The following is a 22,500-nucleotide window of genomic DNA, read 5'->3' on the forward strand; positions in this document are numbered from 1 at the left end:
ATCATCATCATCATCATCATCATCATCATCATCATCATCATCATCATCATCATCATCATCATCATCATCATCATCATCATCATCATCATCATCATCAATATCATCATCATCATCATCATCATCATCATCATCATCATCATCATCATCATCAACGTCGTCGACCTCATCGTCGTCATCATATTCTTGTCATTATTATTATTATTTATTATTATTATTATTATTATTATTATTATTATTATATTATTATTATTATTATTACCTTTCCTTGAAAAAAGTTACTTCCGGGGAACTTGGGTTGGTACATGTCGGCATGGTGACCAGTACACACCATGACGGCGTCAAAGACCTGTGATGTCACTTCCTGTGTACTTCTATCTCTCGTATCTAACGCCCATCTTCCATATTTGTCGAATTCGTCTGCTTTTTTCACGTAAACGACTTCCGTGTTGTATTTGATGTGAGGCAGGAGATTGAAGTTTTCGGCGTACAACTTAAAGTATTCGTAAACCTGGTGAGATAACAACAACAATAAATAAATAATAAAAGGGTATCCTCTAGAACCATTAAGACCCATGGAGCCGGGTTTTTATCCTGATTTCGGAGCATTAAATGGACAGTAACAATTGGATTCAATAGTCTGATGTCACGTCACCCAGCAACGGCGGCAATCGTGGTTCTAAACAAAGAAAATCGGTAGTTTTTATTTTTCATGCTGTCTAGAACTTTTCATATGTCTTGTGACCAGAATGTGTAAAAGTCAAAACATGGTCAGATTTATAATGTTTTTTTTTTCCCTCTGGATACGCTTTTATGCTCGTCGGAGAAAGATTTCATAAAGGCGTCCGCCATTGTTCCGATAGTTTAGAGCCAGTTACTAAGTTACCATGCGTCATTACGAGGGAAGTGACGTCATGATGGTTGAAGCCTATTGATTGCTACTCTTTGAGTGAGAGACTATCGTAAATTAAGTATATTCCGTCTTATCTGACAGTCCCTGCTGCCAAATCCCTCTTGGCTGACGGAGGAGTCAAGAATTTTTTATTTTTTTTAATATCGGATTCACCAGGGTTCGACTGCTGTTTCTTTGGTTGTTTGACACATGCTCTAACACTAACCTACAACCGGCCCCTTACTTTCGTGAGAGATATGGCGTGAAAGCGACGTGTACATCGATGCAGGTCCAACATCCGAACTCATTTATGGGCCTAGTTCAACATTGATGTTATGGACAACATCTTGCGTCATTTTTTAAAAAGAAATTCCTATTGCAACAATGACCCATAAGGAATTGGGTTATCAGACCAGCAAATAAGTGCACGTCGCGTGAAGATCATAATTTTCAGATAAATAGATATCAAATGGACGGTTTTTTTCCATCCGGCCTGAACGTAAGAAAAGGAGCATTGCAAAACCTAGAAAATGCGCAATATATAAGTACATTTGGAGATTAAAATAATTTAAATGTGACTAATGTAAAAGATACAACACAAAGTCATACGGACATTTCGGCCTTTAGCCCTCTTCCGGTAAACGTAGATACGAAAAGGAAATAATATATCAAATTACATTTGTATAATGGTAAGTAAATGAGAAAAAGAGGGCAAGAAAAGAAAACAGTATAGGTAAAAGGGAGGAGGGGAGATGGTATGTGTATCTTTTATTTGTTTTGTTGCTTCTTTTTTTTTTTTTGGGGGGGGGGGGTTGATTGTTTCGGGGGGGGGGGGAGGTTTGGTTTTTTTTTGTTTTTTGTTTTTTGTTTTTGTATTTGTTTTTAAATGTTGATGTTGTTGTTCTTCTTCTAATTTTTCTTGTTCTTGTTATGTTTTTTTTATATTACAATTTTAAAACCCTGCATGTCGCCTGCAATGAAATCCCCACCATACCATAGATAGGTCGCTCTGGTGTGTGTTGTGTGTTGTGTGTGTGTGTGTGTGTGTGTGTGTGTGCGCGCGTATGCTTGTGTGTGTGCATGAGTATGTTTCAGCCAAAGTAATTTGTAATTTAAGCGCTTAGAGTCTGGTGTCTCGGAGTTATAGCGCTACATAAATTTTCAGCATTATTATTATTATTTTATTATTATTATTATTTATTATTATTATTATTATTATTATTATTATTATTATTATTATTATTATTATTATTATACTCCGTGGTATACATATTTTACACACACACACACACACACACACACACACACACACACACACATTGTTAATACCGTGCACAAATCGATTCAGACAGAGGATGATAATGGGCAATAAAATATGAGTGTGTTGCTAATCCCGGCTATCTCCGTCTTGCCTTCGTTAAAATATTCATCATCGATTTGTTTCTTCCTATTTCCGAAAAAAAAATTTGACCAGGATTGGTGTGGCCAGTGTTTTCCAATTTCAATATTGCTTGGTTGATAACTTTCCTTTTTTTTTTTTTTCAAGTGATGTTTTAAATGTTACCGTACCATTATAATTGTTGCTGCTGATGATGATAATGGTGATGATGATGATGATGATGATGATGATGATGATGATGATGATGATGATGATGATAATGAGGAGGAGGATAATATGGTGATAAAATGATGATGATGATGATGATGATGATGATGATGATGATGATGATGATGGTGGTGATGATGATGATGATGATGATGATGATGATGATGATGATGATGATGATGATGATGATGATGACGATGATGTTAGAACTGAGATGGTTGATTGTCCATTCATGATAACAATAATAGCAATCAATAGCAGCTGCTTCTGGTGGTGTCCCCAAAATATAATGGTGGACTAGCGAGTTCAAAAGTGCTCTGTAGCACTCAAAATGTCCCATCGCATACCTTCCCAGCAGCAGATGCGTCACAATGCAACATTCAACTAGGATCTCCCCTGGGATCTCTGAACCGTTATCTCAACGATACAAGTGGACTAAGCGCTAGGTCAAATTGATGGAGAATGATTGCATTAGACAAGTCTTGGACTGTTCGCTTTCATCCAGTCAGTGTCTTCTCTTACTAGTAAGGATACCCGACAGGCTTATCCCCCAGTTTCATACCGTTGTTTTTTTTAAATTCAAGTCGACATCCACTTTATATATTCGCACAACCTTTTTTTTTTTAAAGCCAGGGTGCATAAATACAAAAACAAAATAAAAATAAAATCTTTATAAACTCCTTGTTTATCATGCACTCGATTCTCACGTTTGCATTAGGTCAGAACGAGACCTCAGACAATTTTAAATTAAATGATGTACCTGGGTGTTGTGCATGAAGTTCGAGAAGTGTTCAGGAACAGGGAAGTCACTGAAAGACATCATCTCTTTGCTTGTGTTAATGACTGTAGACTTCATGACGCTTCCTTGCCCGTCTTCCAGGTCCTCTCGGTAACGCCAAAGCCCTCCAATGTGACATGATCTCTCGAAGCACACGGGGTCGAGGTCAGCTTCTAGACAAGCTTTCAATGCGCTCAACCCAGACGCTCCTGCGCCTATGATAGCAACCCGCATTTCGTTTTATCTGTCGCATGAATAGGATATAAATTGAAGGTTTTTGTTCAATACATTAATGTCTATAAACTTATAAAAGTGGTTGTTAAAACAAAACAAACAAAAAAGCTTTTTAACGTTTAACCGGCAGGTTTTAATTTCACTTCATCTTGCATTTCGATCTTAAATTAATAAGAAACTTGGGCGCAGGCACCGGTGAAGCACGCCAGAATGACTCTATCGCCAAAAAGACTCTAGAGTTAAATTGGCGTACGCGAGACAGACTTTAGAGTTAGCCTTCGTTATTAGACTCTAGTCTTTTTTTTTTTTGGTAGAGTCATTCTCGCTTGGTACACCGAAACTACCGTGTCAGCACTAGATTTTTAAATATTTATTTTTTGGAAATACTGTGAATTCATCTCTTACTTTGTGAAGCTGTTGTTTTGTACTTTTTTTTTAATTAAAAAAAAAAATGTTGTCGTTAATAAGGAAAAGTCAAATTTTAGGATGGTTTCAAAAAAAGACTCTAGAGTTAAATTGGCGTACGCGAGACAAACTCTAGAGTTAGCCTCGCGGTCGCGAGACTGACTCTAGAGTGTGCCTCGCGTACGCCAATTTAACTCTAGAGTCTTTTTTTTTTTGGTAGAGTCATTCTCGCGTGGTACACCGGTGTAAGATAAAGATCTGAACAAGTGTGTATGAAAGGTGCCAGATAAAGCAAGAAAGAATTATACAAGAAAAAAAAAACGATCCCAAAAAATCAGTCTACCTCGACTGGTACCTTTCATACACACTTGTTCAGATCTTTAAATTATAGATAGTTCGAAGATGACGTCACTCATGTCTTTGTTATTGTTTTTTGCAATCCGCGTTTATGAGTAATGCTCACTGAACTGTATTAACCTGACTATAAACGGTCATGGATACACACAGTTTTGTGTGTTGGTCCGTTATACTTCCGGATGGCAATGTTATGAGCTTCTTAGACAAGCGCATACTATCTATATCTTACTGAACTGTTGTCACAATAAGAGAGAACGACAACAGCGGTATGACTTTTGTTTCACTGGCGTTTTGGTCCCATCAATCTTAAAGCTCTCTTGCTGAAAATGTTTTGGTGTTTTGGTTTTTATCATTCGATAACCAATGAAATATAATGGGAGAGGCTATGGTTTTAAAATTGAGCTCTAATCTATTTGCAAAGCATTTTCTGAATGTACAGAGGTCTCATAAAAACAAACAAACAAACAGACAGAATCTTGACAAAAACGACGGTTCTTGTTGTAGTAAAGATACAACGAAGATGACTTCACTCTGGTCTTCGTTATTGTTTTTTTGCCATCCGCGTTTATGAGTAATTCTCACTAAATTGTATCAACCAGACTATATAAACGTTCATTGTTACACAGAGTGTGTTGGTCCGTAATACTTCCGAATGGCAATGTTGAGAGCTTCTTAGCCAAGCGCATACTCACAAAACTCCGATGAACTTTTATAGTCTGGAAAATACAGTTAAGTGAGAATTACTCATAAACGTGGATTGCAAAAAAACAATAACAAAGACCCGAGTGACGTCATCTTCGAACTATCTATTGCCTGAGTTGGACACAACAGAAGGGACATAATCAGTGACAAATGCATTCCCTTAACCTGAACCCCGACAACATCATACCGCTGTAACTCAACTAATAGATAGTATGCAGTTGACGTCACTCAAGTCTTTGTTATTGCATTTTGCCATCCGCGTTTATGAGTAATTCTCACTAAACTGTTTTAACCAGACTATAAACGTTCAAGATTACACATAGTTTTGTGTGTTGGTCCGCTATACTTCCGGATGTTGTGAGCTTCTTAGCCAAGCGCACACAATCTATAGATAGAACGAAGATGACATCACTCAAGCCTTTGTTATTGTATTTTGCCATCCGCGTTTGTTAGTGATTCTCATTAAACTGTTTTAACCTGACTATAAAAGTTCATGGTTATACACAGTTTTGTGCGTTGGTCCGTTATACTTCCGGATGGCAATGTTATGAGCTTCTTAGCCAAGCGCATACTATCTATAAAACTAAAATAAAGCTCACAGATCTGTTTTATTAGTTTGCAATTTTGATTTCGCTTCCGTCCCCAGCAGGCAGTGCTTGTAGGGCTGAATATTGATGCCATGAGTTTAGGTAAAATAATGCTCACAACATCCGCCACCCGGATATGACGTGCCAACACACTAAACTGTTTATCGACTGATTGGTAGAAGTTAGTGAGAACTAATCAAAATAATAGCTGTCTGAAAACAACAACAAGAAGCTGAGTGACGTCAATTTCGTTCAATCTATAGTATATATATACCGTATATATACGGTTGTGAAACGTGGACGCTTGACAAAGAATGTACGAGGAGATTAGAGGCATTTGAGATTTGGGTGTACAGAAGAATGTTGAGGGTATCATGGACAGACAAGTGTACGAACGAGGAAGTGTTGGAGAAGGTGAGAAAGGGAAGAATACTGATCGATAACATTAGAAAGAGGCAGTTACGCTTTCTGGGACATGTGTGGAGAAGAGACGGAATAGAAAAGTTGGTAACATCTGGGATGATCGAAGGAAAGAGAGCTAGAGGAAGACAAAGAATGACTTATCTAAATAACCTAAGAATGGCCAAATGTGACTTAAAAAGCAACACAGATTTCATGCGCACCGCAGAGGATCGTGATTCGTGGAGACAGCTGACCGGCAACGTGCTCAAGAGCACAAGCCACGATGGATGATGATGATAGTATATATGATGTATAGCACTTTGCGATTGTCAAACGTCCTGACGAGAGGGTAGCCAGAAACTATTATTATCCGTTTCACCATACAGAAACCGTGATAAAATCCGGAACATTGGCTTGGTGGATCTGAATGACCATCCTATTCATGTAACAATGGTAAAATTAAAACTACAAGTTGCACGGACCTGTAGATATAATTATCTGTTATCTTTACTATCTATTGGTATCATGCTTAAGATAGTTACGATACCGTACGAAGTTCACTATTGCTATTATAACTACTGATTTTGTTATTGTAATTCTGATGATGATGATGATGATGAGGATGATGATGATGATGGTGATGATGATGATGATGATGATGATGCTGATGATGATTATTATTATTATTATTATTATTATTATTATTATTATTATTATTATTATTATTATTGTTATTATTATTATTATGATAATGACGATAATGATGATGACGACGACGACGACGACGGCGACAATGATGATGAGCACGTGTAATGGACTGACGGGCGCTAATCGGAAAAAAAGTCTAGTCAAGGCAATCTTTTTACACCCGTTACCTCACTGGATACAAGGGTGAATGAGTACCTGGCTATTACATATGAGGGAGTCTGTGAGAGTATTCGTAAAAATCAAACGGTTAAGTTAAACAAACGCCTTGTATTATAAATAGAATTTTATTTTTTTTCATGTGATAAACATTGAGGATAAGTTGAGCCTTTTGAACGTCAATGAGCACTTAAAAATAAATAAATTAGTCCTTCATAGCAATCTTGCCCATGGAGCCGAAATTTATCTCGGTTTCTGTAGCAATTGCTCGCTATCCTTTTTGATAGGACACTAGTCTATCGCAAAGTACTTTTCGCCAGATCTAAAAGGCCGATCTACCCAATCACTGTTAGGTGAACAGGGAGATCAGAAAGAAAAAAAATCCCGACCGCACTGGGAATCGATCTCGGTCCCTTTGCGTATGAAGCGGGTGCTCTTTCGGGACTTTCGATGAGCACTAAAATACCGGGGAGATACGCTATGCAAAGGTGCATATTAGACGTTCTCATGCTTATATTAACAACACCTGGTCCCTCGAATATAGAAGTCTAATATTTACTGTTGTGTCATACGTTTAGTAACAATATTGTGTAAAATAAACATTGTCCGTGTAGATTCTTTTGTGAGTGAGTGAGTGTGTGTGTGTGTGTGTGTGTGTGTGTGTGTGTGTGTGTTTTATTTTCTTCACAAAAACTCACATGGCTAAATTATATAAATAGAAATACATACCTAGCAGATGTTTAAGAGAAAACATCGAAATAAATAGTAATATAATAATTATACACAGAGGATAAAACGTTAGGCAAAAAACGGAAGGAAATAACACGTTATCCTACTAATGTGTGTAGGTAGGTACTATAATCACTTAGACAAACATAATAGTTATAAAGTGACCTGTGCAGTGCACACGTCGGCTTATTGGAAATCGGCTTTAACACATTTAATGTGTCTGTGTAAATCTGGGTGCAAATATGTCTTGTATATAAAGTTGGCGACGTATAACTCAATTACGCATAAATTGATTTTCACGTAAACAAAACATCAACGACAAAATTAAAACATTAATAAATGACACTTACTCATACTTTCTCGCATTTTATCCAATTTCTTGCTTACTGTAAGAATTAAGAATATATCTAATCCTCTTCGTTTAAAGTATGGAAATCAAAATTTAAAGACCCACCTAAAAGATGCATTGGGTTAAAAAAAAAACACAGCCAAAATATTTGCATTCGTACCTTCCCACAAAGATAATAATATAAGGTTTTTGAATTGACTAAAAGACGACGTTTCTCTTATGTTTTCTGGCAAACTGTTTCACAACAATGCATCGGTATATTTAACACATTGGATTCCGAAAATGTAGTTTTTTTTTTTAATCGCGACGCTTTTTGTACGTTGACAATTATATATTATTTATTTCTTTAAATGATACTACTTTTACGAAATGTAGTGGACATGAAAAAGAAAATATTAGTTAACCCTCTTCTTACCAACTATAGGAAAATCGTCACATTCGTTACGATACAACCAACATTTTTCTTATTCAAATTTCTTTTGTACATCATAAAATTTAAAGTAAATGAACAGTGTGTTGTAGAGTATGTTTTATTAAAGAAATTGTGTATGGCAAGAACTTACTGATATTGTGTTTGAGTGATAAAAAATCAATTTTTGTGTTAGTTGGATCGGAAGTTTTGTGGAAAATCCTGAAAATGGCTGGTAAGGAGAGAGTTAATAAAAATGAAAATATCCAAAAATAACGTGCCTAAAATCGATTCTCGTGATACGTCTTTTCTATATTATATTCCCAATCGCTGACGGTTTTTCGATGTGTATTTGTTGTTTACAATTTTATTGATAGCTCTCAATGAGAAAAACTTAGTTTTTGGGGACGCAGATAACTTTAAACAAAAAAAAAACAACTTTTTCTATTGTGGCTTGACGAACTTTATGTAAAGAAAACAGAAGAAACATACATAATAACTCATTTTAGATCCGAAAATACCACCTCTTTTCAGAGCTACCTTTTCTCTATTACAGCACTTTTTAGAGCTACAATTTCTCTATTATAGCACTTTTCAGGGCTACCTTTTCTCTATTATAGCACTTTTCAGAGCTACCTTTTCTCTATTATAGATAGAGCGAAGTTGACGCCACTCGGGTCTTTGTTATTGTTTCTTGCCATCCTTTTTAATGAGTAATTCTCACTAAACTGTATCAACCAGACTACAAACGTTCAAGGTTAGAAATATTTCCGGATGGCAATGTTATGAATTTTTCAGCCAAGCGCATAATATCTATAGCACTTTTCAGAGCTATCTTTTCTCTAGAAGAGCACTTTTCAGAGCTATCTTTTTTCTAATATAGCACTTTTCACAGCTATCTTTTCTCTATTATAGTTAGAGCACTTTTCAGAGCTACATTTTCTCTATAGCACTTTTCAGAGCTATCTTTTCTATATTCTAGCACTTTTCAGAGCTATATTTTCTCTATAAGAGCACTTTTCACAGCTATCTTTTCTCTATTATAGCACTTTTCAGAGCTACCTTTTCTCTATTATAGCACTTTTCAGAGCTACCTTTTCTCTATTATAGCACTTTTCAGAGCTACCTTTTCTCTATTATAGCACTTTTAAGAGCTACCTTTTCTCTATTATAGCATTTTCAGGGCTATCTTTTCTCCATTTCGAATGACTTTCCCTCTTTACATTGGATTCTACGACGATGAGAGTGAAGATGCAGTGGAACCCATGAATAACATGTCTGGATATAACGAAGACCCTGTTTTAACAGGGATTTTTTTAAAATATTCCCGTGTTTTTTGTTTTTTTTTTTTTGGTCTCCCTCTATGCCTACAGTAAAATTTACCGGCTATAGCAGGGACTTTTTAATAGAGGCGCCGAAACCTAAACAATATCTCCAAATACAGTTATTAGGCAGCATTATGCTCATGTAAGCTTACAACTAAAGGCAACGGAGAGCTAGGTTAAGCCTAGTTCATGAATACTCTGTGTGTGTGTGTGTGTGTTTTTGTTTTCTTTTTTTTTTTTTTTTTTTTTTTTGTTTTTTTTCTTGTAGACTGCTTACACACTACAGGTATATAAAATTCCCTTTATTCATCCCATAGGAAGAATCTGTCTCTGGGTTCTATTCCAAGAGAAGACTGGAATAACCGAGGCGTCAGGTCACACAGCGCAGCGGCGAGTGATTGAAATCGGTACCTTTTGGGTACGAAGCAAAGAGTGTACCGCTGAGCCACGCTGCTTCACTTACTATTACTATCAAATTAAAAGAGAAAAAAATTAGTCTTTTTTTTTTTCTTTTGCCTTTTTAAAAAATGATTATTGTTCTGTTTTGTTTTTCTTTGCAAAATCTCGAAAATTTGCAAATATATTTTTTTTTTAATGCAGATTTTGCGCCGCAATGCAAATCAGTGATACTTTGCGATTTTTTGCGGCCGCAAGGGATGCAAAAAACTGCCATGCCAGACAAGAGGACAAGTAGGCCTACTGTATATAAGATTACCCTATCAAGATCAAACGCTCACCTCAAGTCCTTCTAGTAGAAGTTCTACTTCTAGCCTACCCATCTTCTATTACTTCTATCAACTATCAGTATCAGACTATGGAATCGTCTTCCATCCTAATCCTATGCAGTGGAATCTGACAGCACTGATTTTTTAAATCGTTTTGTACCATTGTGTATTCAGTGACATCTTTAAGCACCAAAATTCATTTCTATAAGTTCAATAATCCTTCATAAACATCTACATATTTTGTTTCTAATTTATTTTATAATCAAATGCAGTTCGGTCCTCAAAATGAAGAAGTAGTAGTAGTAGTAGTAGTAGTAGTAGTAGTAGTAGTAGTAGTAGTAGTAGTAGTAGTAGTAGTAGTATAGTAGTAAGTAGTAGTAGTAGTAGTAGTAGTAGTAGTAGTAGTAGTAGTAGTAGTAGTAGTAGTAGTAGTAGTAGTAGTAGTCTCGTCAGCATTAAAAACATCTGATGAGCGGTACTTCTTTAACAAGTCAGCCACTCGTGGACACTGTTGTCATCCCCATTATGTATTATCCCAACAAACAACCTTGACTTGAACGCAATGTTTGTTGTGCCGTTTCTTTAATCTGAACAGTACAGCCAGCCATCAGAGCAGGCCCAGTCAATACATTGCTCCCCCTGACAAACCCATCATCATTGAATGATTGAATACAGTGGAACCTCCCGATTACGACACCTCCGAATAGCGACAACCTCCTGATAACGACATTGACCCGTGGTCCCGATTTTTTTTTTTCTATCTAAGATCAGTAAAAAAAAAAACCTCCAAATAACGACACACTTTTTGATAAAACCTCCGAATAACGACATCATTTTGGCGATTTTCGGCAGTTTTCGTAGATATCTGATACTAAAAATACCGAGTATGAGTACTCAAAGTTTATAAAAACGATTCCTGCTTGAACCAATGCGAACGCAGCTTTTTTTTTTTTTTGGACGAATCTTGGCTGATATGCATTAATAAAAACCAAGGTATAAATGTAAGTGTAAGCAAGTAAACACAAAATCTTGGAAAATGTGATATTATATGGTGATAGTAGTAAATAGTAGTAGTAAGTAGTAGTAGTAGTAGTAGTAGTAGTAGTAGTAGTAGTAGTAGTATGTAGTAGTAGAGTAGTAGTATAGTAGTAGTATTAGTAGAAAGTAGTAGTAGTAGTAGTAGTAGTAGTAGTAGTAGTAGGTAGTAGTAGTAGTAGTAGTAGTAGTAGTAGTAGTAGTTAGTAGTAGTAGTAGTAGTAGTAGTAGTAGTAGTAGTAGCAGAGCATAGTAGTAGTAGTAGTAGTAGTAGTAGTAGGTAGTAAGTATAGTACACAGCAGCAGCAGTAGTAGTAGTCGTAGTGTTTTTGTGGGAGGAGGAGGAAGAGGATGAGGAATTTTATCTAACTCACTTGTTTTAAAGGGTTTTAACAGCGCTTATGACACATCTATGTCATATCAGCGCCAGTAAAACGGAAGAAAATTGGAGAGTAAAAAACATTCTAGATTTACAATTGAAATGACAAAAGAAAACGTAAGACAAAGGGGAATGGTCTAAATAGGGAACAGATGTAGATTCCAGGAGCACACTATCAGTGTGCTCAGTTCAGATCACCTAAAAGGATAGGCAGATTAAATGGCTTGAATCCAGGACAATTCCGGAAAATCCGGAATGTCCGACAGGTCTGAGATTATCATCACTGAGAAATAGAAGTATTAGAGGATGGCTGTGGACGGATATTATAGACTTCAGCTCCCCCCCCCCCCCCCCCCCCCCCCCGCCCTGGATAAAGTTAGCCTAGCTTAAAGTCAACCAATCTCCCTGGTACAGTGGTGTTGACTTTATCAGAATACTACTGTAGGTACATGTGTTTAAAGGGGAAGGATCTAAAAACTATGGAAGCGGGAAAACAAAAGGGACAAAGACAGCAAAATTTGGAATTCCATTCCAAGCCGATATCATCCGGCCAGGGCCAGAACAAAGACAGAAAGCAAGCTGGAAAACATATATTATATATAGGGAGATAGAAGACACAGCAGGAAGTGACTTCCCTGCCCACTATGGGAGATCAAAAGACCCCAGCCAGTTATGGAGGACACACTTTTGGAATTTTCCTGATCTTTTTTTACGATCTAGGGGGAAAAAATGAGAAAACTTCAATTTCTGGCTCATGCTTTATTCGTGTAGTTAATCCAAAACTCAGTTCATCCTTGTTACATTTCTGACTTCTAGTCACGCATCTCACACTGACAAGTTGTGGCCTTTACGGAGAATGAGCAGTTTTCTTCAAATTACAGTATAAGCATAACATCTTAATCTGATTGAGTGCTCGTTGTTCCCGGTCTCTGGACCGTTTATTGACGTTATAATTTATAACACGTCTATTTACAATAGAAAAAGCAATGGGAGTGGGAGGAGGAAAATGGTGTGATGTCAAAAAATTCTCGTTTTTGCTGAGCTCTTGTTACTTCCGATGTCGTTAAACTTAAAGCACCAATATAATCAAAACATAACATTGACGTAACTAATATTAATATGTAAAAGAGACGATTTACAAAAAAACAAAAACAAAACTTTTCTTTCAACCCCCCCCCCCCCCCCCCCAATAAAAAGAATCTATCTGATTTGTTCCCCTCCATTGTTTTGTTTTTTTATGAGGGTTTTACGGCAGTTGCGACACAGGTCATTTCAGCGCCAGTAAAATGGTAGAAAACGGGAGTAAAAAAATTCTAAATTTACAATGAAAAGGGAGAAAAATTAAGACAAAGGGGAATGATTCAATTCAAATTGGGAATAGATATAGATTCAGAAAGCACAAAACCAGGTGCATTTATTTTGAGATCTCCGAAAAGTCTCATCCAGACATAAGCACATTGTCCCACTAAAAGGAATACACCAAATTGTTAAAAATTATGATATTCAAAACAAAAATATAACAGTACATAATAGTAATAGAGAGATGATTTACAAGAAAAAAAAATCTCCCAAAATCATAACTGGACTGTTTCCCTCTCAGCTAAGGATTCCAGCCAGGGCCAGACAAAACCAAAGAGAGAAAGCAAGTAGAAAATGGAATTTAAGGGGAATAGAAGACACAGTAAATACCTCCTTAAATGGAAGACAAAAGACCCCACCCAGTTTCGTTTTTTTTTGCTCTATTTTTTTTTCTCTCCCTCTCAGCAAAAGACTAAGTGCAGGAGTCAATGAAACCAAATAGCCCCATTGAACAACAGACAAAGCCACAATGGAAAGGAACATTGATTTAGAGAGATAGTGATAGAATAGATTGCAAGCCTGTGGACCAATGCAGACGCATCGGCTCAGGGGGAAGCCAATATTATCCTGCAGGAATTTTATCTACCACAGATTTCAAAATCAAAAGCGCAGCCCCCCCCCCCCCCCCCCCCAAAAAAAAAAAAACCCCAACAAAAAAAAAAACAAAAAAAAAAACAAACAAACAAACAAAAAACATACAATAATTTAAAAAATAGAAAAAAGATACATTAAAATACCAATCGCTTTTATTTCTGAAATATTAGCCCATCTTGGATAGAATGATGATATCCATATTGAAAACATAAAACTTTTCAACAATTCATTTGAACAAATTGTCTCATTTTCTATTACTATCCATAATTGTTTTGCTGAGGATAGGAAGAATAGGAAGATGAGGAAGGCCAAAACCCACTCCCACCACCCTGGCCGTTATTCCCAAAGCCTTGATTCTGCCCAGCACCACCATAACCAAGACTTTGTCTATTCCCATGACCTTGAAATTGAAACTGCCCATTGTTGCCAAAACCTTGACCCTGGCCATTATTCCAAAATCCTTGACCCTGGCCATTATTCCCGTAGCCTTGACTTTGAACACCGGGATTCCAATAATCTGATGATGCTGGGGGCATTGATGCCTGAAACGGAGTATTTAAACCCGCTGCAGGCATGTTATTATTAGCTCTTCCATTATTGTAATTATTTTGCGTCATGTTGTTACCATAATTTTTTGAATTTCCAAAATTCTTACTGTCATTGCCTCGCTGGAACCCTTGAAAGTTTCTACTACTACTATCCCCTTTTACATCTTGTCCCCAGCCTACCCCCCTCCCACTGGAATTCGGCATTTGATGAGCCTGGATTCCACTGCCACCCCATTGACCATCATTTCTGAATCCTCCACTTCTATTTCCATTTTGGTAGTATCCATTACCACCACCACCACCACTATTCCAACTGTGTGACGGTCTGTTCTGATTGTTTGCTGATCTGCTCCCACTATTATTACCTCCATCATAACCAAAACCAGACCCATCACTACCAACACCGCCACCAAAATTGCCGACAAAAGCATTATTACTATGACTATTATTATAACAACCATCATTAAGAGTCTTACTTTTAGTATTATGAACTCCATAGTTATTCATTCCATCACCTGTGTTATTTCCAAACTGAACACCACCACCGCCGCTAACATTATTTTGGGCCATGGTTTGCCCTGGTGTTTCACCGACTGAAGAAGGAGTTTGTAACAGAGAACCAGAGGGATTAGATGGTGTTGGCGTTAAATCAGTGCCTGGTGGCATTAGTTTATATCGTGTTGTTTCTCCCCCAACAGACATAAGATGATCAAACAACTGATTCACAGATCTCTTCCTGCGCACTACTAAATACCTCTTGGTCCCTTTCCCTCTGCTTTTACTGCGTAAATTGAGTCGTCTGCATTCATCATGAATTATCTGCCTTTCCTCCAATCGGAAATCAGATGAAAACACCAGGTCCTCCTGGTTGTCTGATGAGGCATAATTTTCAATCACTTCCTTTATTCTTCTTTTGAACTCATCTGTTATCCCCTTACTTGCACCTAAACCAAGACCTTCCCTATTGAGAACGCTTTTTAAAGACACAGGTTCAGCAATACCATCACCATCTTTGCCAACACCTCCACCTGACCAACCCATTTTTCTAAGCATTTTATTACCGATATTGTCATTAGCTATAATGTCCGACTGTTCACTGAGCTCATTGAATATTTCATCTTTGGAGATTGTTGAATTAGAATCTACTGCTTTTTTTGTTTTGATAACCCAGCAGAAATTTTTCAGCCGTGCCAGTGCCTGAACAGAAGCTTTGTTTTTAGCAGCCACCTTCGAGGCTCCATTTACATCTGCTAACACTTCATTCTCAATTTTCAATATACACCTTGCAGACTCGCCTTTGAAAAAATACTCGTATTCCAAGAGCATGTGATTGAAATCTGCACTTCTTCTCAGTGTATGAGCTGCTGTGCAATCCGGTATTTCAATTAAGGGTTCTACAATCACAAACTCATCCAAGTTCTTATATTCGTTAACGCGTCTTTTAAGCCCAGCAGCTACCAGGTTTGACTCCTTGTGCTGACATGAGCTGGTAGAGTTGCTTTGTAATGGAACCTTTGAAGGTTGACGAGGTGGAGAGGTAAATGGAGTGAGTGATACATCAAGATATTTCGAGGTTGGATCAATTGAGACAATTCTCATGTGGGGCATCAATATGTTTTTCAGAGTCGCCTCATAAGCTTCAGATTTGGCACTCTTGTTCTTAGACCCTTGGCCAGAGGCAATGTCAACTTTTTCAATAAAAACTTTACACACAAAAGTTTTACTATTCTTTGGACCCATAATTGGTTCAATATTGAATTCAACTCGTATCGGTACTCTGTTAGCTGCAGAATGTATTTTGTCCATTGCATTGGGGCGATCTGATTTCAGACTAACAACTTCGTAGGCTAATTTCCTAATCTTTTCAAGCAGAGGTTCCTTTTCATTCTTCCAAGCCTTGAGATATTCTTCATTAGAGCAAACAGGCTGAACTGTGGTTGTTTTAGGAATTGGGGGTATAAAAGGTTTACCCTTTCCTTTTAGGTTCAAGTCATTGAACCCAGGCATACAGTAACTGTTAACAGAACTCGATTCATTTTTGAGACTGGAGTATGCATCACCAGACTTAACAAATGATTGGTTGTATTTGGCTGGCACTGGCACATCCTTTTTATTTCCAAAACTAACAGCTGGGCCTCCAAATTGAAGCAGGGGTGTTGGGTTACTTGCTCCAGCTCCATAAGAACTGCTCGGATTTCCAGGGTTCTGTGGGGGAGTTGGGAGAAGGGGAGACGAGTTTGAAAATGAGGGCTGTTGGCTAAAACAAGGTTTATCAACAGTGGATGCTGGCTTCAATGTATCTGATGATTTCACAAACTGAATGCCCTTAGGCATTCTTGATTGAGGTCCTGACATTTTTTTTGGATTAAAAAGTACTGCAACAAAAATGAACTTGAATAACACAATTATAACTGTAGGAAAAATTCCCAATACCAAGTCTTAGTCAATAATAAAAAAAATTGTTTTTCTCTTCAATTCAGTGCGGTCAATGCTCAGTATAGGTAAACCAATTATCTGTGACACGGAAAAGATGAATGAGTTAGGCAGCTGCTTGCCTGGCCCTCTCTATTTCATCCAAAACACCATTGCTTCTCTGGCGAACCTCTTGCATGACTGATGATGGATATGAACAATTGTACACTGCCATGTTGACAAAACACCTTGAAAGACAGACGAGACGATCAAGTGGAAGGCTATCTTTGTTGTTTTTCAGGAACTGATAACGAAGTCGCCACTCTGTGTTACTCTCAAACTCGTCACGAAGAGTATTTGTATCAATATTTCTGGCAAAGGATGACATTGTGAAAAATAATACTGGCTGTAGTTGGAGAAGCTTAATTAATAAGTCTTCAGGAAGTCTTGAACTGTGAATGATAAAAATCAAAACAAAGTGAGTGACATGGAATAACAGTAATCCTTCAAAGCAATAAAGCCAACATGAAAGGCTTGCTTCAACTGGATGCTAGTAATGTTAGTCTATTAAAAAGTACTTTACACAAAAACTAGCTCACCCAGTTACCCAGAGTCAGAAAAGGAGCTAATTCTATTTGGAAGTAAAACAAACATTGCTATCCATTGACCACATCACTAAGCACTCAGAGCCTGTGTATGGATTAAGCGCTATATAAGTGCTGGTTATTATTGTCATCCATGATGACAACATCTGGTCAAATTATTAATGTAGTATTAATGATTCCTATTTCTCTGATTGACACAAATGTTATCATACCAATAAGTTTCACAGCTCCTGTCAACTTAGATGTAATCAAAAATTCAGTTCAAAGATTATAAGGCAAAGTCAAATTTTGATAAATAAAATGACAGTAATAAATACAGTAAAAGTAAAAGCCAAATCTTATTATAATCTAATTATTTGTCTTTATAAAAATTTTAACGGACAAAGTCAACCAATCATTCTGATCCGGCGGTGTTGGCTTTATAAGGATTCCACTGTACTTATACTCATACGTTGAAAATGAATTTGGTGAAAAATAAAGCTTGGACTATAATTCAGAACCTTTCATTGATACAATACACACTTACACAGTATATTTATTGCTACAAATTCATTGGAGATAAAAAGTGCTTAAATCTACTGCATAACCTAAATTTGCTTGCTTGTTATGAGGTACGGGTTAATGAGACAGTATTTCAGCTGTGAAACTATAAAATATAGGCCGCGGTTATTCAGTCTGAATAACTGTCTACGGTTATTCAGAGTCGGGGAGTCCACTCTGAATAACTGTAGACAGTTATGAGTGATGAACCTACAGTTACCAACCACACGGTTTTTCAGTTTTTTCTTCTCTCCCATCTCTGTTTAACCCTACAGGAAAAAATCGTTTTACTTTTTGGTATTTTCTTGTCTCTTCTGCCATGGCAGTTTTTTGCATCGCTGATTTGCATTGCGGCCGCAAAATTTGCAATTTTTTGCAAATTTTCGAGATTTTGCAACAAAAAAAAAGAAATATTTTTTTAAAATATAGTGGGGACCAGTGATGATAATCTTCCGCAGATTTCTGGGATTTTAGGATTTGTTCATAAATCAGAGACGCCAACTTTAAATTTGGCTCACAGGAGTTTCAGACACCACTCGTAGGAATTTCAACGCCGAAAGAGGAATTTCCGCACACAAGAAAAAGGAATTCGAATGGTATTTGATATTGTGTTTACATATTGTATAGTTCTAAATAGATAACTGATTAGAATTATATTATGATACATAAACACATTGCCAAATACAATCCCAAAGTTTCCTTATTTCAAATGAAGTAAAGCGCCAAAACCTAATGGTAGAGATTGTAGTACAGGTGGTAATGTGGTGTTGGTGGTTGTAGTAATAGTAGTAGTGATGATGAAGATGTGATGTGGTTGTTGTTGTAGTAGTAGTGGTAGTGATGATGATATGGTGGTTGAAGTAGTTGTGGTCGTGATGATAATGATGTGGTGGTGATTGTAGTAGTGGTGGTAGTGTCGTTGATGTGGTGGTGATGGTGGTTGTAGTACAAATGGTAGTGATGATATTATGGTAATGGTAGTTGTAGTAGTAGTCGTGGTAGTGATGATAATGTGGTGGTGGTGGTGGTGGTGGTGGTTGTAGTAGTAGGAGTGGTAATGATGATGTGGTGGTGGTGGTTGTAGTAGTAGTGATAGTGATGATGTGGTGGTGATGGTTGTAGTAGTAGTGGTAGTGATGATGATGATGTAGTGGTGGTTGTAGTAGTAGTAGTAGTAGTAGTTGTAGTGATTATGATGTGGTTGTAGTAGTAGTGGTAGTGATGATGGTGTGGTGGTGATGGTGGTTGTAGTAGTAGTGGTAGTGATGATGATGTGGTGGTGGTGGTTGTAGTAGCAGTGGTGATGGTAGTGATGAAGATGTGGTGGTGCTTGTAGTAGTAGTGGTAGGGATGATGTGGTGGTGGAGGTTGTTGTAGTAGTAGTGATAGTGATGATGTGGTGGTGGTGGTTGTAGCAGTAGTGGTAGTGATGTTGTAGTGGTGGTTGTAGTAGTAGTGGTAGTTGCAGTGATGATGATGTGGTGGTGGTGGTTGTAGTAGTAGTGGTAGTGATGATGTGGTGGTGGTGGTTGTAGTAGTCGTGCTAGTGATGATGTGGTGGTGGTGATTGTAGTAGTAGTAGTGGTAATGATGATGTGGTGTGGTTGTAGTAGTAGTGGTAGTAATGATGTGGTGGTGGTGGTTGTAGTAGTAGTGGTAATGATGATGTGGTGGTGGTGGTGGTTGTAGTAGTAGTAGTAGTGGTATTCACGATGTAATGGTGTTGGTTGTAGTAGTAGTGATGATGATGTGGTGGTGGTGGTTGTAGTAGTAGTGGTAATGATGATGTGGTGGTGGTGGTTGTAGTAGTAGTGGTAATGATGATGTGGTGGTGGTGGTGGTTGTAGTAGTAGTGGTATTGACGATGTAATGGTGTTGGTTGTAGTAGTAGTGATGATGATGTGGTGGTGGTGGTGGTTGTAGTAGTAGAGGTCGTGATGATGATGTGGTAGTGGTGATTGTAGTAGTAGTGGTAGTGATGATGTGATGCTGGTGGTTGTTGTAGTAGTGATATTGATGATGATGTGGTAGTGGTTGTTGAAGTAGTAGTGGTAGTGATGACGATTAGGTTGTGGTGGTTGTAGCAGTAGTAGTAGTGATGATGATGTGGTGGTGGTTGTAGTAGTAGTGGTAGTGATGATGATGTTGTGGTTGGAGGGGGGGAGGTATCCTTGGAACAAATTGACCTCACCGAAATTTGACGGAAGTTGTCCAGAGCCCGGAATTTTTTGCTCCAGACCGGAGTTTTTTCCGGTGAAACCAGAGTTTTGGCATCACTGATAAATGTTCCGTTGTTTTTATCATGTCAAACATTTTCTGCTCAGTGGTAGTTCAGGGAAAAAAACCCAAAAAATATGCCTTCTATCATTTTTTGACACCTCTGCTCAGTTGCATGAATTTTGATGACACTCCTTTATTTATGACGTTAGTCTAGACACACTGGCGCCAAATGTCAAAAGTAGCACAAGACACACGGTGGCCATGAATGAGAAGATGATCGAAAGGGAAGGGGATGGAGCAAATAAATGGGTGTAAATATTTGTGTATTTTTTAGCTGTAGCATGATAGTACATAAATTTGGCGATTTTATAAGTTTTATAAGCGTGTCTTTTTTTTCTTCTTTCTTTTTAATAGTTTTTGTTTGATTGTTCTGAATTTGTTAATAGAATTCATTACAACTTGTGTCTAACTATAAAACCATTTTTAAAAACATTAAAAATCAATGTTTCTCTCTCTCTCTCTCTCTCTCTCTCTCTCTCTCTCTCTCTCTCTCTCTCTCTCTCTCAGCCACCCTTCTATCTTCATATTATGTTTATAGATATCACTTGGTAATAGAGATAATAAGTTAGGCTGATCGATTTAAGAAATGATTGTAAAGATTCTTATTTATAAGCGACAGAAGTTGAAAAATCGCCAAGTTTTAAGAATTTGGTACTAAAATTGCCAAAGTCACAAAGTAACTGTAGTAAGCTGGTATCAAATTGAAAGAAACTCATCTCGCGAGAACTCAACTTGATAGGCTACTCGGCTCTAAATATCTGTACACATGGTTATCCAGGGTCGACTCTGAATAACCATCTACAGTTATCCAGAGTCGACTCCGAATAACTGCCTATGTCTGTTCCTATCCATGTGATGCCTAAGTCTAAGGCCTACTAAGACTAAGGAATTTCTCACAAACCAACAAGAAACTCTATATCAGTATCTGAAAGGTTAACATTTTTTATCAATCACAATCTCGCAGTGTGTAATGATTCGAATCCCTTTAAACAAGCCCATTTTCTTTTTAATTCGTCAATACTTCCAAAATCGGCTAATCTCATGCCCTCCATTTTGCCGGTCGCCAAGCCTTGACTTCCGTGATGGCACAATTCTATCACATCCGCGACAAAAGCCATATAATCCCCCATAAAAGCGAACGGCAATTTCCAGTCACAACTTTCCTATGGGCGAGTTGGGTCACAATTTGACTGCAACTGCTCACTAACTGCCTACTGATGACTGACTGAGACTGAGGAGACCCATCGGCCATCACTCAAAATCAAGTCCTAAAAATCGGGTCACAACCACTAGGCCATTCATTTACCAGCTCACTGTTGGAACTGGGGTTCCAAATGGACGTTTACCAAAGTAATAAGACAACTAAATTTGTTCCCTGGAAACGAAAAGTCTGATGTGTGGGGGAACGTAGCGTAGATTTTTTGTTTCAATTTCAAATTCAATGAAATGTGTTCCAGTTCCAGTTTGTTGTTTGGTTATTGAGTTGTGAAAAACTACAGCGGTCTGCAAGGGACCCGTTGATTTTTTATATGTCTCTGTGGAAATAATTACCTGAATGCAAATCTTCAAAACGAGTAAAGATTGTTGATAAAATTCAATTCAGTCATCACTAACTCTAACCCTAACCACTGCAAAACGTAACGAGTAACGATGAACCCCGGCCGGAAGTAATATCAATATGAAGACTTCCAAAGTTGTGTCCCCTAGAATACTGATGATTATATCTCAGAATTTTATGGTCCATATTGTCAGGTGGCAAGTGGAGGAAAAGTCGTTGAAATAATTCTAACACAAACATGGAGCGGGTGATGGGGGGTTATCCCGGGTTCGATAACTCAGTTCAGACATTTTCGCTTGTTTTTCTTGGCCATAATGAGCATTAGCCCACAAATTACCCACTTGTCACTTGTTCAGAGGCGTGGCTATAATATTGGTTGATTTGGTACCTGGCACCGCATAATAAAACTGAGAAGTGGTATAAATATGTCTCTAACTTATTTGAGTAAGTCTTTTCTTTATTTTTTTTTTCTTTCTTTTGTATTACACATATAGCATGTTTTAAGTCATTTTCTTCTGATTCTGTCATCACCTCATACTGTAAGCATGCCACGTAAAATACTAACGAAAGAGTGAAAATGGAAAGGCTTCGTATGGGAACAAAACAGACAATGGACGTTTCGGGTACAAACCCTTCGTCAGCACACGAAAGGCTTTCACTCTTTCGTTAGTATTTTACGATCACCGGCTTCAGGCAGTCCTTACCGTTTTCTACTTAAGCATGCCACGCCACTGCACTTGGTCATGATGGATGTCTCTTATGAACATAGGAAGATTGATGAATTTATTTGCACCACTAATTAGCAGTTCTCAGGTTCGAACCCCAGTCG

The 22,500-nt window shown here is 37.6% G+C and overlaps 2 protein-coding genes across 2 annotated transcripts in view; both read right to left on the reverse strand.

The window, feature by feature from the left end:
- The window catches only part of LOC144980109 (flavin-containing monooxygenase 5-like), a 12,967-nt gene extending 5,343 nt beyond the window's left edge, over positions 1-7,624 (reverse strand). Inside the window, exons 1-3 of the mRNA XM_078927650.1 lie at positions 7,554-7,624; positions 3,256-3,517; positions 260-508 (exon numbers count right to left, since the gene is read on the reverse strand). Coding sequence (XP_078783776.1) covers positions 260-508; positions 3,256-3,507 — 501 coding nt within the window. The 5' untranslated portion in view covers positions 3,508-3,517; positions 7,554-7,624. The remainder of the gene's footprint in view (positions 1-259; positions 509-3,255; positions 3,518-7,553) is intronic.
- Positions 7,625-13,862: 6,238 nt separating this feature from the next.
- On the reverse strand, positions 13,863-21,776 carry LOC144979203 (uncharacterized). The gene is made up of 3 exons (XM_078925812.1): positions 21,665-21,776; positions 16,818-17,140; positions 13,863-16,714 (listed from the first exon to the last, which is right to left on the reverse strand). Exons 2-3 carry the CDS (start codon positions 17,074-17,076, stop codon positions 13,986-13,988), a joined length of 2,988 nt encoding a protein of 995 aa, XP_078781938.1. The 5' UTR covers positions 17,077-17,140; positions 21,665-21,776; the 3' UTR covers positions 13,863-13,985.
- Positions 21,777-22,500: the final 724 nt, after the last annotated feature.

The sequence above is a fragment of the Berghia stephanieae genome, chromosome 9 (genome assembly GCF_034508935.2).
Source record: "Berghia stephanieae isolate SIO BIC M18660-M18661 chromosome 9, UCSD_Bste_1.3, whole genome shotgun sequence".
NCBI classification, from domain to species: domain Eukaryota; kingdom Metazoa; phylum Mollusca; class Gastropoda; order Nudibranchia; family Aeolidiidae; genus Berghia; species Berghia stephanieae.

Coding starts and splice junctions, on each gene's coding strand:
- LOC144979203 (XM_078925812.1), bottom strand. CDS start 17,076: ATGTCATCCTTTGCCAGAAATATTGATACAAATACTCTTCGTGACGAG. Junction 16,715..16,817: donor GGCCAGGCAAGCAGCTGCCT/AACTCATTCATC, acceptor TTATTGACTAAG/ACTTGGTATTGGGAATTTTT.